Source organism: Myotis brandtii, unplaced genomic scaffold, assembly GCF_000412655.1.
Source record: "Myotis brandtii unplaced genomic scaffold, ASM41265v1 scaffold120, whole genome shotgun sequence".
In the NCBI taxonomy this organism is placed as follows: Eukaryota; Metazoa; Chordata; class Mammalia; order Chiroptera; family Vespertilionidae; genus Myotis; species Myotis brandtii.
This window is the reverse complement of record NW_005354174.1, coordinates 4436463-4452465: the sequence shown is the minus strand read 5'-3', so window position 1 is coordinate 4452465 and position 16003 is coordinate 4436463. Positions and strand designations below refer to the sequence as shown.

At 54.3% G+C, this 16003-nt stretch overlaps 1 protein-coding gene across 2 annotated transcripts in view; it reads left to right on the top strand.

Annotated features, from left to right (window-relative positions):
- The window catches only part of LOC102243110 (cytochrome b561), a 10911-nt gene extending 1039 nt beyond the window's left edge, over positions 1–9872 (top strand). The window contains exons 1-6 of one of the 2 annotated variants that reach the window (XM_005858619.2): positions 3742–4103; positions 5751–5962; positions 6647–6745; positions 6929–7032; positions 7507–7664; positions 9351–9872. In XM_005858619.2, coding sequence (XP_005858681.1) covers positions 5764–5962; positions 6647–6745; positions 6929–7032; positions 7507–7664; positions 9351–9615 — 825 coding nt within the window. In that variant the 5' untranslated portion in view covers positions 3742–4103; positions 5751–5763 and the 3' untranslated portion in view covers positions 9616–9872. Of the gene's footprint in view, positions 1–3741; positions 4104–5750; positions 5963–6646; positions 6746–6928; positions 7033–7506; positions 7665–7859; positions 9307–9350 lie in introns of those variants that run through there. The other variant, XM_005858622.2, reaches the window with a different exon arrangement.
- The last annotated feature ends 6131 nt before the right edge of the window (positions 9873–16003 follow it).

The window sequence follows — 16003 nt, the reverse complement described above, 5'->3', positions numbered from 1 at the left end:
GCACCTGCGGTCGCACCTGTCTCTCGCCTCCCCTGCTTCCCGGGCTCGGGGACCACCGAGCGAGGCCCGAGGGTAAAGAGCGTGCCCTGCCCCTTCCCGGGCGGTCAGCCTTCGGCCCCCGGGCTTCCTCTGTGCGAGTCTCCGCGGAAGTTGGAATGGAAGGGCCTATGGCTGAGATTGGGCCCTGTTCCCTGGCCGGGGTAGAAGGAGGGAGAAGACATAAGTGGATCAACCACCTTTTGCCACGACTGGTCTTCTGAAACCTGAGACCGAGACGGCCAAATTGTGCCTCCCGCCGCCTCGCTTCTCTCCTTCTTCCCCCTGTGGCAGGGCTGGCGTGTCTAGATCCCCTCCTCCAAACTAACATCCTCAGCTTTTTGGTGTGAAAGTGGGAGTTAATCATTTGGGAAATCCTGACTCCTTGGGTTGGGTTGGGTGGGCCGTGAATTGTGGGTACAGGAGGTGCAGAACTGACCTCCGTAGGCCTTTGACACATGCGGGCTGGCAAGGCACCACCCCTCTCTGCCGGCCCTTCCCCCAGGGCACCGCCAGAGATCCACGTGGGCCCTGCAGTCCTGGCAGGTCATCGGAGGCTGGCACCCCTGCCACACCTCTCCCCCCAGTGGTTGCCCCTCTCCTCGCATTCATTCCACCTTGGTGGTCTTGGAGAATTTTCTAAGACTCATTAAATGAAGCTCGATTCTGTTCTTGTATTTTCAGAGCAAAAAAAAAAAAAAAAGAAAGCTTTGCCACCTTCTTGTAGGTACCTTGGTTTCTCCTGTGAAATTGGATTGAGGCAGAAAATACAAGCAACGTGTAAATGTCAAGATGAGCCCCATACAGAGGAAGGGCTGCGACCACCTCACCCCCGTGTAGGAGGAGCCTCCTGAACCCAGAGTGCAACCACCTCCTTGTCCCACTGCTTCCCTTGGCAGGCACAGCTTGGGGTGGTTCGGCAGCAGTGGAAGGCGGTGGTGGAAGAATCACCCCAGATCCAGGGGGCGGGGTGGATGGCTGCTCAGTGGATGGCTGATGATGGACAGAGGGGAGGGGAGTGTGGCTTTATTAGAGGGGGTCTTGCTGTCTGCGCCACCTGGCTCTCTGTAGCCCCAAACCACGGGTGTCAACAGTGTTTGAAATGTGGCTCTTCCTACTAAGACCAGATTTACTAGTAGCTTTTGTTCGATTGCTGTTGCCTGAATGCCTACTGCGTGGCAGGCAGTGTGCGAGGCTCGGGTACAGACCGATCCCACCTAATCTTTGCTTCAGGCCAGTAAAGTAGACCTCGGTGTCCTCCTCCTTATGGCCGAGGAAGTGGGCTCAGAGGGGAGACCTGGGCTGCCTGGGAGCACACAGTCATGAACTGGGGCTGGCTTTGAAGCCACACGTCTGACCAGGCTGCACTGTGACTCCCATGGGCCTTTGCGGACCCCTTCCTCCATAAAAACTATAGTAAGTAAATATGATGTTTTATGACTGTGTAGGTTTAAAGACAAATATAATCCAGACTGGATTAAAAATTAAACCATTTTCTTCAACCCTAAAATTTTATTTTTCCTCCTGATTTCAACAGAAATCAAGACATTTTTTGGGGGGGAGGGTCCCTACAAGTAATGGAGCCCTGGCACTGAGTCCCCCGTACCTAATGGGGAACTGGACTCCATGTCTGACTTTCAGCTTAGCTTTCTTCCTGGGGGCTCCTGGGAGGTGGGCTGGTAAGAAAGTGCCCTGCCTCGCAGCTCAGCCCTCGTTTTGCCACTCCTCCATCATCTTCTAGGACAGTGGTCGCCAGCCTTTCGGACCTCACGCACCACCAGTTGGCGACCACTGTTCTAGGACACTCTAGGGCTAGCATGTCAAACTCGAGGCCGGCAGGCCCCATGCCTCTTTTAAATTGAGCTTTACCCCCCCACCCCCGCCATCAAGAAAAGATCCAGCCCCAGCCCCAACACAGTCTATCTAACCCAGTTAAAGCCCTGCTGTTGATAAGAAGGGCAGTGGCCAGGCCGGAGGACGTGCGCAGTGTCTGGTCCCCACAATGAGATTAGGCCTGGCGACCTTTTAATAAAACAGTGGCATGGGGAGGGAGAGTGACGCTCAGCACGTTCGAGCCCTGCGGGTGGCTCCTGCCCCGGTTGATTTCATTAAGTGGAGTCTGGCTCAGGTGGACGTGGAGGGAGGAGCGGCTGTGCAGGAGCTGTGAGGGTCTGGCGCCACGTCCTGTGCTCTGACAGAGGAAGGGCGGTGGCCATGCGAGGGGCCGCATGGGCCCCTCCGGCTCCAAGACTGGTCTGGGCAGAGGAAGCCTTTGGGATGGAGAGCGTCTGCTTCCAGGCCTTTGAAGCTGCCGCCCACATTTCGCTCTGGGAACAAGGGAGGCCCACGGACTGCCAGAGTTCTGGGGGGCCAACCCAGCTGGGAAGGAAGGACGAAGAGTGTCCTTGCTCTCCCCATTGGGAAGTGAAGGAACATGACCCCAAGGCATGTGCTTACCAGGGAGAGAGTCTCAAATGATTTCACAGTTTCAAATGCAAATGTGCTTGTGGGTAGGTGGGATTCCATCCAGCCTGGAAATGTCTCCTCTGAACCCCGACATCATCGGAAGCAGCCCCTCTTTGCACAAAGATCGGTTGTCAGTTTTGTTGAACGAAATAAGCAAGGGGGGAAGTGCCGTTGCCAATGGCATCCTCCAGCTCATCGTCTACAAAACACAGAGCCACTCACTGCTCTGTCTTTTCTGTAAATCTGGATTTTCACGCTTAGGTCACCTGTAGGCGGCAAGCACAGGCCTGCCAGAGGTAGGCTGGTCTTGCTTGGTGTGAGTTTTCCTGTCGTCCCTCATACCTGGGCTGAGAATCACCCTCAGATTGGAAGGGGACGGAGGAAACAGATTGGGCCTCCGTAATTCCGAAGGTCATTCTTTGTCTCTGGCTGGATGCCTAGTTACCAGGGGTCCATGTGGACCAGGAGGGCTGCCTTTGGAGCATTTGACACGAGCCTTCTGCCATCCCTGCTCTCTTAACCTTCTGTTCCCACCCTGCTGGCTTTTCAGCCCACAGAGGGCGCCAGTGGTCATGGGTTTAAACGGCCTTAGGAGCATGGTTCCCCCAGGGTGAGGAGGATGGGGAGCCCTGCTTCAAAGCACCTTCCTTGGCCAGCACCCATTCAGATCTGGGATTGGTTTCAGTATTTGGAAAGTGTGACAGCTGTACCCTAGTGACGGCATCAGAATGGGCAAAGTCACAACACCCACAGACAGCCAATCCGAGGCGGTCCAGAGGGGGCACCGCGTGAGCGTTTTCAGGAGGGAAGTGCTCTTGGAGCCCGAGTTTAACTCGTGGCTTGGATTCTTACTGCCCTTTTACTTTAAAATCTGCATCTGCTCTGCAAGTTACCTACGCGCCCCTTGCAGGCAGGGCCTCTCCTGCGTGGTTCCAGCCTCCAGCAGTGCGTCCGGCTTGGCGTCCGGCTTGTAGGAGCTGCTCAACAAACAACTGAGTTGAGCAGCTACTTGCTGCTGATAATTTGGGGCACGTCCTTTATCCTCTTTGAGCCCCGATTTCATCCGTCAAATGGGGATAATGCTATTATCATGGTGATATTGCAAAGATTACATGGGAGGACGTGGAGGGTGCTGAGGACAGAGTAGGGGTTCTCTAGTGATGAAGTCCCCGTCCTCCCCTCCACTCTGCCTGTCTCCTTAGGAAACTGGTTGGTCGGGAAAAACGCTGGCTCTGGCTGCCTCACCACCGAGCGGCTCCGAGTCCCCGTGGCCGTGGCCGTCCTTGGCCGCCTGAGCGCCCCCTCTGCTCTTGCTGTTCGTCCCCCTTGGATGAGAGAGGCGTGGCAGGCCCAGGGGCAGAGCAGGTTCCTGCTGTCCTTCCTAATTCAGAGCTAATCAGATTCCGACCGCCCGGGCTCGCTGGGGTGAATCTAATAAAGGACAGGACAGCATTTCTCTTAGGCACATTTTCCTTGTTGGAGTCGGGCAAGGATTAGACCCCAAGGACACAGAGAGGGAGGCGCACTCCCTGCCTTCAAGGAGCTCTCAGGGTGGCTAGCAGAGAGGCCTCGGGAGCACAGGAAGCAGGACACCAACAAGGGTGAGCAAGCGCCACGGAGGAGGGGGATGAAGTGATGAGCACGAGCCCATTTCAGGTTGCGGGGGGGCGGCGGCGGGAGGGGAAGAGGGGGCAGTCGCAGGGAGCAGGGGTCCGGCGCCCGGGCGTGTGAAGTGGGGGAATAACACAGGTTGTGTCATTAGACCCAGGAACAGTGACAGTCCCCCCTGAGCGGACTCGGCTGCAGGTGGAACCCGAGTGAGGATCATGTGCGGAGTTGGCATTTCACTGGCGGGGAGTGAGCGGCTGTTCGTGTGGCGGGTCAGACAGACTGAAGAGGGTAGAGAGATGGGGCAGAAGCTCGGTGCCCTGGCTTGGGGGTGGTGACAGTGAAGGTGGCCAGGAGGGAGGTGATGGGGAGAGGCCTGGGGAGGACCCCCGGGTTGGGTGGGCTGTCTGCGCGGGGACAAGGAGGAGACGGCCGCTCTGGGCACCTGGGAGGTCAGGAGAGGAGTGTGGCTCCGGATGGGCTGTGTGTCAGGATGTCCAGGTAGAGATGTTAGTGGACAGTGAGACGGGGTTTGACTTGGGGGAGAGGACAGAACCGGCACCAGCCGTAGGAGTCGCCAGTGTAGAGGCGACAGGTAAGGACAGAGGCGAGAGGTTCCCTGTGTGCCGGGGTTTCTGACACAGGTGTTCCCACCACCATGGCAGTGTTTCTGGGAGATGACTTGCCAGAATGTACCTAAGACCTAAAAGAGCACCTGGCCCTCCCCTCGGGACTCCATTCCCCCAGTTAGGAGTTAACTAGGCAGGTGTGCAAAGAAGAACACTGAGGGCTGGGTGATGTTTAACAAGTGAACAGCGTGCCCAATTCATCATTAAGTTAAAAAAGCAGATTAGCCCTGTCGGGGCGCGGGGCGGGGGGCGGACGGGGTGCAGTCAGTTGGAGCGTTGTGTCCTGTATACCAACAGGTGGTGGGTTCGATTGCCGGTCAGGGCACATCCCAGGTTGCGGCTTCAATCTCCTTTCCGGTGGCCGTGTGTGGGAGGCAGCCTATCGATGTTTCTCTCTCACTTTGATACCCCCCCCCCTCTCTCTCTCTCTCTGTCTCTGTCTCTCTGTCTGTCTCTCTCTCTCCCCCTCCCTCCCTCCCTTCCCTCCTTTCCTCTCTCAAAACAATAAAAGCATGTCCTTAGGTGAGCTCTCTCTCTCTGTCTCTCTGTCTGTCTCTCTCTCTCCCCCTCCCTCCCTCCCTTCCCTCCTTTCCTCTCTCAAAACAATAAAAGCATGTCCTTAGGTGAGGATTAAAGAAAGAAAAGCAGGTTAGAAATTGGTGTGATCTTGTTTCTATAAAAGAATGTATATACATTTCTAGAAGAAAAGGTTGTAAATCAAAACGCTGAGTTTTTGTGGGTTTTCTTTTTGCTTATGCGTATTTTACTGTAGGCAGTGTGTGTTATTAACAGCTCCCTCCTGTTAGCACAGCCGGCACTCCCACCGAGCTGCTCTCAGAAAGTGGGGGGTGGGTGTGGAGGGGGCTGGGAGAGGCTGGTGAGCACATTAGCACAGAGTGTGGGGTGTGGGGCGGCAGAGAGGGGGGCGGCAGGGGGCCGCCTTGGGGGTCCTGGGCCGTGTCATTTGGAGGTTGTGGCTGTCCCCTGAGCTCTGCTGTCTTTCTCCTGCAGCTGCCGCCTCAGCATGGAGAGCCATGCCAGCCCCCGCCCTGGAGGGCTGTCCTACTGTGTGGCTTTCTCCCAGCTGCTGGGCCTCACCGTGGTGGCGGTGACCGGCGCCTGGCTGGGTCTGTACCGGGGAGGCATCGCCTGGGAGAGCGCCCTGCAGTTTAATGTGCACCCGCTCTGCATGGTCATAGGCCTGATCTTCCTGCAGGGAGACGGTGAGTCTCGCGGGCTCCCCGCGGCCGCGCCCACAGGGGTGCTTTGCGACCCCATCACCCCTGAGGTCTCTCGCTGTTAGATCGAAGATTCTAGAAAAGACAGGTAGAGAAGGGGCCTGGAGACCCTGGGAGTCCAGACAGGAGCCCTGCCAGTGGTGGTGGCTCCTCCTTCCCAACGTGTCCCAGCTCTTTCACCTCCAGCTTCAATAAGGAGCCCCCAACGGTGTGTGTGCTTCACAGGGAGGAGCCCAGGGGCGGGGCTGGGCGCTGAGCTGCCTTCTGAGGCCCCGTTTGAAGTTGGGGGAATAGTGAGTGTGTGGGGGGAATGCCGGACAGTGCTCTCTCTGGGTAGGAGCGAGGTCCCAGCCCTGCTTGCTGAAAGTAGTGGATATCTGATCTGTTTGAGGACCCTCACAGCCATAGGGAAGCTCAGAAGCTCGGGGCATCTCCGTGTGACTGCATGATGAACCTAACACTCAACCTGGAATACACAGGACGCCCGGCAAGAAGGTGTCGGACCAGCTGGGCCCCATGGAGCCAGTTTTCTCCTCCATTTCCTGCGGCTGGGGTACCTGGACAAGGCCTTGACTCAGATCAGCTCTCAGCCATGGGGTGTCTCCTTGCTGCTCTGGCAGGAAGGCCTGGTGCTCGTGAGGGTGCTGACTCCCTTTCTCACTCCCATAGCCCTGCTGGTTTACCGCGTCTTCAGGAACGAGGCCAAACGCACAACCAAAATCCTGCACGGGCTGCTGCACGGCTTTGCCTTCATCATCGCCCTGGTGGGTGAGTTCCCGGGCACAGCCCTGCCTCCCTGCCTTCCAGGCGTCCCAGGCGGGGCAGGACATTGGGTGCTGGGACGGGAGCCCAGAAGTCCCGGAAGTCCCGGCTAGTCAGGTTTCTCCTGGGTCACCTGGCCCTCTCCCTTCCCCCATTGGCCCATCCTCACGTGACCCTGTCTCCGTCCAGGCCTGGTGGCAGTGTTCGACTACCACCGGAAAAAGGGCTATGCTGACCTGTACAGCTTGCACAGCTGGTGCGGCATCCTTGCCTTTGTTCTCTATGTTGTGCAGGTGAGTCCTTTCCGCCCCACAGCTGTGAGGGAGGCAGGGGGCAGGGCGAGCCAGGGCTGGGGCGGGCAGAGGAGTGGGGAGGAAGGGGCTAAAATAGTGCGTGTGCCTCAGCGGCCCCATTGTCCAGGGAGTGTGTCCACAGGTGGAAGTCCTGTAGTACAGCTGGATGCTGCTTTCAGATTCTGAGATGGGTATAAGCCAGGATTTTAGGGGTGAGGGGCCTTGGATCCCGGTGGCCTTCCAGCTGACACCCACGTAGTTTGGCCAAGGCCCCCTCCGAGGGTGCAGGAATGACAAAGGAGACCAGGCCTGAGGCCAGGACCTTACCCCGAGTGCTCGCTGCTCCCCGCCCACCGCTCTGACGGTGGAGGAAACCAGTGGATGGGTGAGGGGGTGAGGGGTTCCCATCTGGCTTGGTGTCCTCGGTTGGTGAGCCGATGGCCAGCGTGGTCCCCTCCTCGCCGTCCCTTCCAGTGGCTGGTGGGCTTCAGCTTCTTCCTGTTCCCTGGAGCTTCGTTTTCTCTGCGGAGCCGCTATCGCCCACTGCACATCTTCTTTGGCGCCTCCATCTTCCTCCTGTCTGTGGGCACAGCCCTGCTGGGCCTGAAGGAGGCGCTGCTGTTTAAACTCGGGTGAGTGGCCTGACCCCCTGGACCTCTGCCTTCTGAGCCAGCTCTCTGTGAGTGAGCCACCCAGTGGCTTTCTCTCCGGGTGGGGGAGGGAGGGGCTGGGCTTGGACCGAGGCATCTTTCTGGCTCAGGCGTGAATGGCATGTGGCCTAATGGTGACCCCAGGGGTGGCTTCTCCCTTCCACCCTGACCCTGCAGGACCAAGTACAGCATGTTTGAGCCCGAGGGTGTCCTGGCCAACGTGCTGGGGCTGCTGCTGGCCGGCTTTGCTCTGGTTGTGCTCTACATCTTGACTCGCACCGAATGGAAGCGGCCCCCCCAGGCCGAAGAGCAAGCCCTCTCCATGGACTTCAAGACACTGACGGAGGGCGACAGCCCCAGCTCCCAGTGACAGGCTGCTCAGGCCCTGCGGGGGTGGCGGGGCCTGAGTGTGGGGCCTGGCTGCGCGACCTGTCAGCGGGGCCTCCTCGGGTCCCGTTATCACAGGTGTCTCTCCCACAGCCTCGGGGGGCTGCCTTCAGGATTCCTGGCTCCCGGGATGCTGGGCAGAGCGGGTGGGGACCGGAGTGGGTGGGGACCGTGGGGGCAGCCTGCCTCTTTGAGCAATGGTTTCCAGGCTGTAGGGCTTGGCCACCTCTGCTTCCCCCTCCTCACTGATGCTTTAGTGCCCTGTTAGTCATGTGCAGACCCTGTCCCTGGTGTCCCCATCACCCCCTCAAATGGAGAAGCTTTGAGTAGGCGTTTGGGTGATCGCAGAAGCTCAGACCCCTGAAGGAGTCGGAGAGCGGCTCCCCCAGTAGAGGCAGTGGGTGAGGGCCGAGTCCTCGGGCTGTGGGGGAACTGGGCCTCAGCGACAGGCCCGGCAAAGCCAAGAGTTGCTTTGTGTAACTGAATTCAAGCCAGGAGTCTCGTTAGCCTGGGGGGACACATGGTCCGAATGAGCCTGGTGTTTGGCAGTGGAACAAGTGATATTATCTGTAAACTATGTGGGTGTTCAGAGTGCAGCTCCCCTGGAGGGGGGCGGGACTGGCCCCTGGGAAGCTCTGGAGACAGCTCTCACCCAGCTGTGCTCTCCAGCCTTCCCTTCTTTAGCTCTTTGGCCCCAGGATGGCTTTGCTGGGAGAGGGGATGGGGCACAGACAAACCTCCCCCGGCAGCTGAAGAGGAGGGAGAGGGCCCCTGCGTAGGCTGCTGTGGGTGGTGGCTTACCTTGCAGCTCAGCCTGCGGCTCCCATTGTCCATGCTCACCAGCCAGGCAGGCACTGCTCTGACCAGAGGCTGAGGGCACCACCTTTTTATCAATGAAAAGCTGCTGCTCCTGCCCCCTTTCCCTTTCAATGGGGCGGCGGGGCTGCCCGCTTCTGTCCGGGAGGAAGCCTCATCTGCCCTGACCTTCCAGGGCCCATCTCTGCAGGAAGTGGGGACTGAGTCGGAATCACAGTAACCCCCCAACCCCACACATGTGCTGTGCTGTTAGCCGAGTCACTGTTTGGCTTCAGTCTAGAAATAACGTGATTAGAGCATCGATCTTGTGCTTGGACTTGGCGAGTGTTCTCTCCTTGTTTTGTTCATTTTCTGGGCTTTGAGGAGCATGACACAGTTCGAGACAGACACGGTTTACTTAAATGAAGAAGTTAATAACATTTCCAAATCTAGCGTGTGTTTTCTTAACCGTTGCCTTTTTCACAGCTTCATGCTGCCTTGGAGAAAGGGGGTAGTCTCCTCTACTGCTCCGATTTCTGATACTCAGTGCCTCCAGCGAGGCCACTTCTCAGCAGGTGGCTGTGGTCCAGCGCCTCCCCCGCGTGGGCTCCACCCAGCCCCTCCCGCCTCCCCTGCAGCTCGCCTGGATGAGGGTGTTGGCTCGTTTAGACTGTGCACTCAGTGGGGGCCCAGGCCTCATCAATTCTTTCATCACCTGGCACTCGCTTGTGTAGTCAATGTTTACATGTGAGAAAACTCCACCTTAGACAAACTACCAAAGGAAACGGTATCTCCCCTGCCGAATGCCTCCAAGAGAAACGGAGCCTCGGATTTGCAAGGAAAATCTGTAAACCAGTCTGTTTGCCAAAGTGTATGTTGGATGACGAAGGAGCAAAAAGCCCCCGAAAGCTGACCCGCGTAGTTTATTGTATTTGCCTGTGGCCAGTCTTTTGTGAAATATAACGTCGTGTCGATGCAACAGGAGATTTAATAAATGTCTACAGCAGATGTCTCGCCTGCTATCGTCATTTATTGTGGCAATAAGGAGCCAGTGCTTTTGGCAGTCAGGTACGTGAAGGCGGTTCTGCCGGGTGGAGAGAAGTAGGATGTCCCCAGGCTGGGCACACAGGTCATGACTAATGATATTTATCAGCCCAGCTCTGCCCAGGCACGGGGCTCGTGGGAGGCTCTTCCATGTGATGAGGGAAACCCCTTTCTCACCCCTCGAGTGTCCTGCACGGTGGAGCTGTAAGGGGCTGATGAAGGCCTCAGCAAGAAGTTCCCCCCAGTATTCCATTAACCTTTTTCTTTTTAAAAATATGCCTCTTTATTCCTTAAGAGCAAAGCCTTGAGAACCGAGGTTCCGGGAACGTTGGGTGTGATCTCACCCGACGGAACACACCGTGTGCTCCTGAAAAGCACTTAAAACGACTCCACAACTAGCTCACTCCACGGGGACCCTACAGCAAACCCTCTGATGTGGTAAACAGTCCTTTGTTGACACAAATTCTTCCTAACAGTCCCTTCCTTTTCAGTGTGGTGTCTGAGCCAGAGCTGCAGAGGTCTTTGCTTTATGCAGCTGAAGAGTCTTTCTCCCGAATCAAGGTTCTCTGTGGACCTTCATTTGCTTAAAAGCATGCAAAGCACGTTGCTCGATACACGCCACAGCTGAGCTCAGTCAGGGTCAGGGCTGCGGGCTCTCGGGGCGAGGGCAGAGGCACCATGACCTGTGAGTGTGCCCCCTCTCTCTGGCCTTTGTGGGAGCCCCTGAGAGTTCAGGGTCTCTGTGTCTGTGAACATTCAAAGGATCCAGACAGGGTGACGCCCCTCCCTCCAGTGTCACTCCTTCACCTCCTCGGGAGGGACCCACCTCCTCACAGGGCCGGGAAGCCCCTACAGGTGCCACAGTGACTCCTCTTGACCTCGGCGGAGTTGTTTCTCCAAAGGAGCACAAAGTAGCAAGCGTCCTTCTTGACCCGCTGCCCTTACTCCTGCAGTTGTTCAGGTTGCTTGCTTCGTGGGTCACCTCTTCTGAGAAGTGGGCAGCCTGGCACAGGGGAACCGTGCAGGCAGGTCTGAGCCAGTCCCACCTTTGCCTGTGTCAGTTTAAGGTCTCAGGCTCTGCATTTGCATTTGTGTTTTGGAGAGAATGATGCCATCTGTCAGAGGTTACGTGAAGAAAATTAGAGAACATATATAGTCCCTATCCACAGTGTCTCGAGAACAGCCCAGCACATGGGCTCTGAACATGGCCTCTGTGGGACCTCCCGGAGCTTTCACCACAGGGCCTTCCAGACACAATACACTTGTTACGAACGCCCATCCTTGTTCCTGGGAACAGACTCAGTTCCCAAATTTCTCGAGACTCCTCCAGCTCCCATTTTTAAAGCTGAGAGGATGACGCTGCGTGCCGCCCCCCCATCTCTGCCTGTGGAAGGGGGTCTGGCTATCTTGTGCGCCCGTGTGCAGCGGGGCATTGCGCTACAGGAGCTGCTAAAGGGCGCCTGTGGGGAATGAAAATACAGGGAAGACGGTCTGATTCGGGACTTCTGGGATTCGACAAAGACCTTGTTTGCTGCTGCTGTTTCTTTAGCCAGGTTCAGGGTAAGTTCCTTTTTAAGAATTAGCTTTTTAGGAATCACTACCTTCACCTTTCTTCCAATGTCCCAGGCATCCTTAAAAGGCTTTTTTTCCCTCTTGCCAACCACTTACTCATTTTTTATTTTTAATGAGCTAACTGGCCACCCAGGAATGGCTTTCAGACCGAGCAGGTGGTTCCTTTGGGTCCTCTCCTCTCCCAACAGTCCTGGCGTCCAGGCTGGGGTGGCGGTGCACCCCTGGTCTCCTGCTCCCCAGCTTAGGTTGTGGGGGAAATGGAAGTTGCTACCCAGTAGGCATGTTTGTTCAGCACAATCCGGTGTCTAGAGGAAGTGGTCTCCTTCCTTGCTTGTCCCTGAAGTAAAGAGGTAGGAGCTAGGCAGGAAAGGTGGCCGGACTCAGTGCTGGCCACTTTGTAAGATAATGAGTCTCCACAGCCAATTTCAGGAAATCTGCAGCCTCTCCATTCACAGTGCATCTGCCTAGCTGTCTGCATGGTGAGGACTGGAATTTCCGGCCAGATTTCTGAAAAAAATATAAAGCCACTGGAAGCAGTGGGCTCCCAGCGCTCACTGAGCCAGTCCTGGGACAGCTAGGGCTGCCCCCCACCTCGGGCACAGCTTCTAACCTAGCAGCTCTAACTGGCGGTCGCCTCAGCCTGCAGTTTTGGGACGGTAGCTGGATTGGGTGCAGCCCCACCTCAGCTATTCAAATGAACCGGGGTCAGTGCTCGCGTGGTGTGGCTGGAGAAAAACTCTTCCACTGAAGAAAAAGCCTCCCTTTCTCATCACACGCGGTGGGCCTCGGCGGACAGGCCTCTGACGGCCTTTTCTTGCCCACGGTTCTCCAGGGCCTATCAGTGTCCAACTCCAAGGAGGTGCTCAAGCACTTCAACCAGTGAGCACAGCCTGAGGGGTGATCGGAAGGTCTCGCAGGAGACCAACCAAATCATCTCGCTTTTGGCCTTCGCCTTAACCTGTGGAGTCGTCCTCAGGAGCTTCCTCGGCACCGCAGGCCTCAGTGAGGGTGGGCCTGAGCCAGCTGCCTGGAGAGGTCACGGAAGGAGAAAGCACCACAACGCCATGTTTTTCCAAGTGTTACCCATTTATAAATAAGTACATTTGCTTTCATACATACAGTTCATTGTACAGATGGCGATCTGTATACATGGGCAGGAAAATGCATTCACTTAACTTTTCACATCTATCTCACACAGCTCACATGTACAGACAATAAAACTGCTCAAGCAAGTACAGCAAAGGAAATGCCTTCCTTATACACGGGGGGCTAGACGCCTCTGGTGGGTGTGGGACTCCCCACGGCACGAGTTCACAACTGTGTGGTGTTCAATATATCAGGATAGAGAACAAACATGCATTGGATAATATATACTGTACAGAGAAAGTCCTTTACATCCGAGTTATAGAAAACCTAAAGGAAACTAAGTGCATTAAAGCTTTTTCCAGCAAGTGTCTTGAAAGGACAGCAAAAGGAGGAAGAATCAAAATCAGATTAGTACAAATCACTTTAATTGTAGACTGTACATGTCTGTACTAATTGAAATCATCTTGGATTTGGAGGAGACAGAACAGAGACGGAGATGCTGTGCTGTACGGAAGGGAGGCCACGCCTGAGAACGGCACCCGTCCGGAGCCCGAGGAGGAACCGGCCCCACTCAGCAGGAATCAGCCAAAGGAAAACAAAACGAAACAGAGAAACGAAGCCAGAATAGGAAGTGTAACTTACAGATTCCCAAAGTAACCTGTGAATGAAGTAGAGATCTAGAGCCAGCATTTCTAACTTTTTTCCAGTTAAGTTGGTACACAATAAGGCAGGTACATTCAAGTACTGAAATTTCCAGAATTAACTCTGTCTGGTCCCAGGGACAGAAGGGACTGAGTTGAGTCCCCCTAACCAAGTGTTTTGGTTAGTGATTCGGCAAAAGAAAAGTCCAGCCAGCAAGTGCGAGAAAAACAAAGCAGCTAGGCTCCATCCTTTCCACAGAGTAGGTCTGTCTGAAAAAACACAAGTGATGCTGGCCTGCACCTACTAGTATATGCATCCAGCTAAAACCTGACAGGGCAGCTTAGTGGAGCTATCACAGAGTCAGCAGGAAGAAATGAGATGAGGTGGGTGAGGAAACATGAAAGTAACACTTGATTTTTGGTGTCCAATTATGCGTTCATTTGGTACTGACTTTCAAAGCTCTGACTGTGGCCATCATGTGGCCACATCATCTCAGGGTGGCTCAGCTGCTGTGAGGCATTGGACACCGAAATGCAGGTTACCGACACTTCAGCCCTTGAGTGGTCTGTTACAAAAGGAGTTGATGAAGACCCGGTGGGGATTCAAGTAGCGCTGCACATGGCTCCACCAGCCCCATTGTGCTTGTGTCCAGGCCCCCAGCCAGCCACCTGTTCTTGGGAGCAGCCAGAGCTGAGTTCAAGGCATTGCATGGTGAAGGTTTCCATGACACGTCTTTGTAGGTAGCTCTTACCCCTAAGCCCTTTGTTCATTGTTGTTAGTCATGGTAGATGGTCAGTCTGGAATTCCTAAAGGAAAAGGAGAAAAAGCCACACCTCCCAATGCACATGCAACAGGGCAGCTCCGGCCTCCGTGCGGGGAGCAGCAGCAGGCTGCCTTGCAGGTTAGCTTGGGAAGTGGGCAGCCCAGGGACAGAGAGGCAGGGTGGGTGAGACTGGGACAAGGATAGGCACATCCTGACCCCCCAGGAGAGACTGTTCCATTTAGTGGCAAAGATTCAGAGACCAACTGGTTTTGTCCAAGGCATTTCTGCAGTAGAAAAATAACTATCTTTGAATCAAACCATCCAACTGTGACACTTCTGGAGTTAATAAAAAGTTGGAGGCCAAGAGGGACTGAGATGGGTGCTCATGGGGAAGAAGGGGTCTTCTATATACCCATCCATCCACCAGAGCAAGGGAGTTCTGGCCAACCTTCTCCCAGCCTCTGCCTGGCTGAAGGTCCAAAGCAGGGTGTTCAAAGAGCTCATCTTCACAACTGGCGCAGATGTGTGAAGACCCCTTTCCAGACCTTTGCTCGCCTTCCTGAACCCTCGGAGCTATGGGCAAGCCTGCTGCCCTAGAGGCAGCCCCTGGAGGAGATGCTGCCTTTCTTTGCTACTGGACAAGCCTGGTGCGGAGCCACAGTGACACCTAGTGGTAAAGTATGGTGAAGCAAGGTGACATCCACAGAACCCAATGTCTAGGACTAAAATCTAAGGAAAATACTTAAGGATATGAAATTAGATACTGATTAATTTTTCTATTGGGTACATCTCTGGAATACAAAAATACCAATATTTAGAGAGGGTTTCATAAACTACTATACAATATAAGGACTAAGAATACCTTTCTCTAAGCTGTTCTGTTTACAATAATTTAGGAAGAGTGTTTAGTAATCCAGGCTTAACTAAATCAGCCAACTTGTATCTCTGGACAACGACCTGGGGTACTGTACATGATCCTAATAAGTGGAATTTTCCTGAGCCTTCGAGTTTAAGTTAAACACATCTAAGAAGAGGGCACATGGGAGAACAAGAAGGGCTTGTGCTCTATTAACTTGGGACTTTAATAGTGCACGCCTGCGACCTGGGCAAGCTACAGCAGCAAACACAAAATGGTCTCCATTTTGTCCATGCCAAATTCTCATGTGACACAGGTTTTCCCTTTACTTTGTAAATAAACATTAATTTTTAATTGTTAATTGTGTGCCTTACTGATCCAGTAAATAAAGTAACCATGTCTCAGGAGTCCCTAAGAACATTGCTGGAAAAGCACTTTAAAATCACTGCAAATATTTTTTTGTATTTAAAAATTCTTACTCTTTTTGATGCTTATATACAAGTTATTTCTTGTGCTATAAATGTTGTGATCCACTGCTTGATTTCTTTCCTTTTTTTCCTTGAAAAACACACTAAAAGACAAGAGCGTTTTTGCTATTTCTAATGAAGACAGTACTCACACTTAAATATCCAGTATTAGAGTCACAAATTCAAACAGTAAAGTGCACCCATTTATAGACATGACGTGATGGAAACCCATTAGTGCAAGAATTCTGGGCAAACGGAACATACAACCTATAAGCTGAAGTTTGTCACCACTGTCTCCATTTCAGGGTGATGTGAACAGGATGAGAGGAACTTACTGGTTTCATATGAAAAATCCCCCTCCCCCCGCCCCACCTGAAGCCAGACATTGATTCAGCAAATGCTGTTGGGAGAGGGGCAACTCTCAGGTACAGTACTAAGATCATCCCATGGCAGTGAAGTAGCAAAACAGGGCACAGGCATTCTGCTTACAAGGAAGAACTCCGTCTCCTCCCCTATAAGGTCCAGTGGGCATTTTGTAGGCAAAAACAACTGGCACCCAGTAGTGATATTCACTCCCTCTTCCAATGGCTAAAAACAAATTGTATTTTGTCGACATTTTAGGTGTTCTGCCCAATCAGACACAGACCCTAAAATTTCCTGTTTATCCTGGAAAACCGAAAGAGACTGTGGGGAGAAGTAGCATATTTAT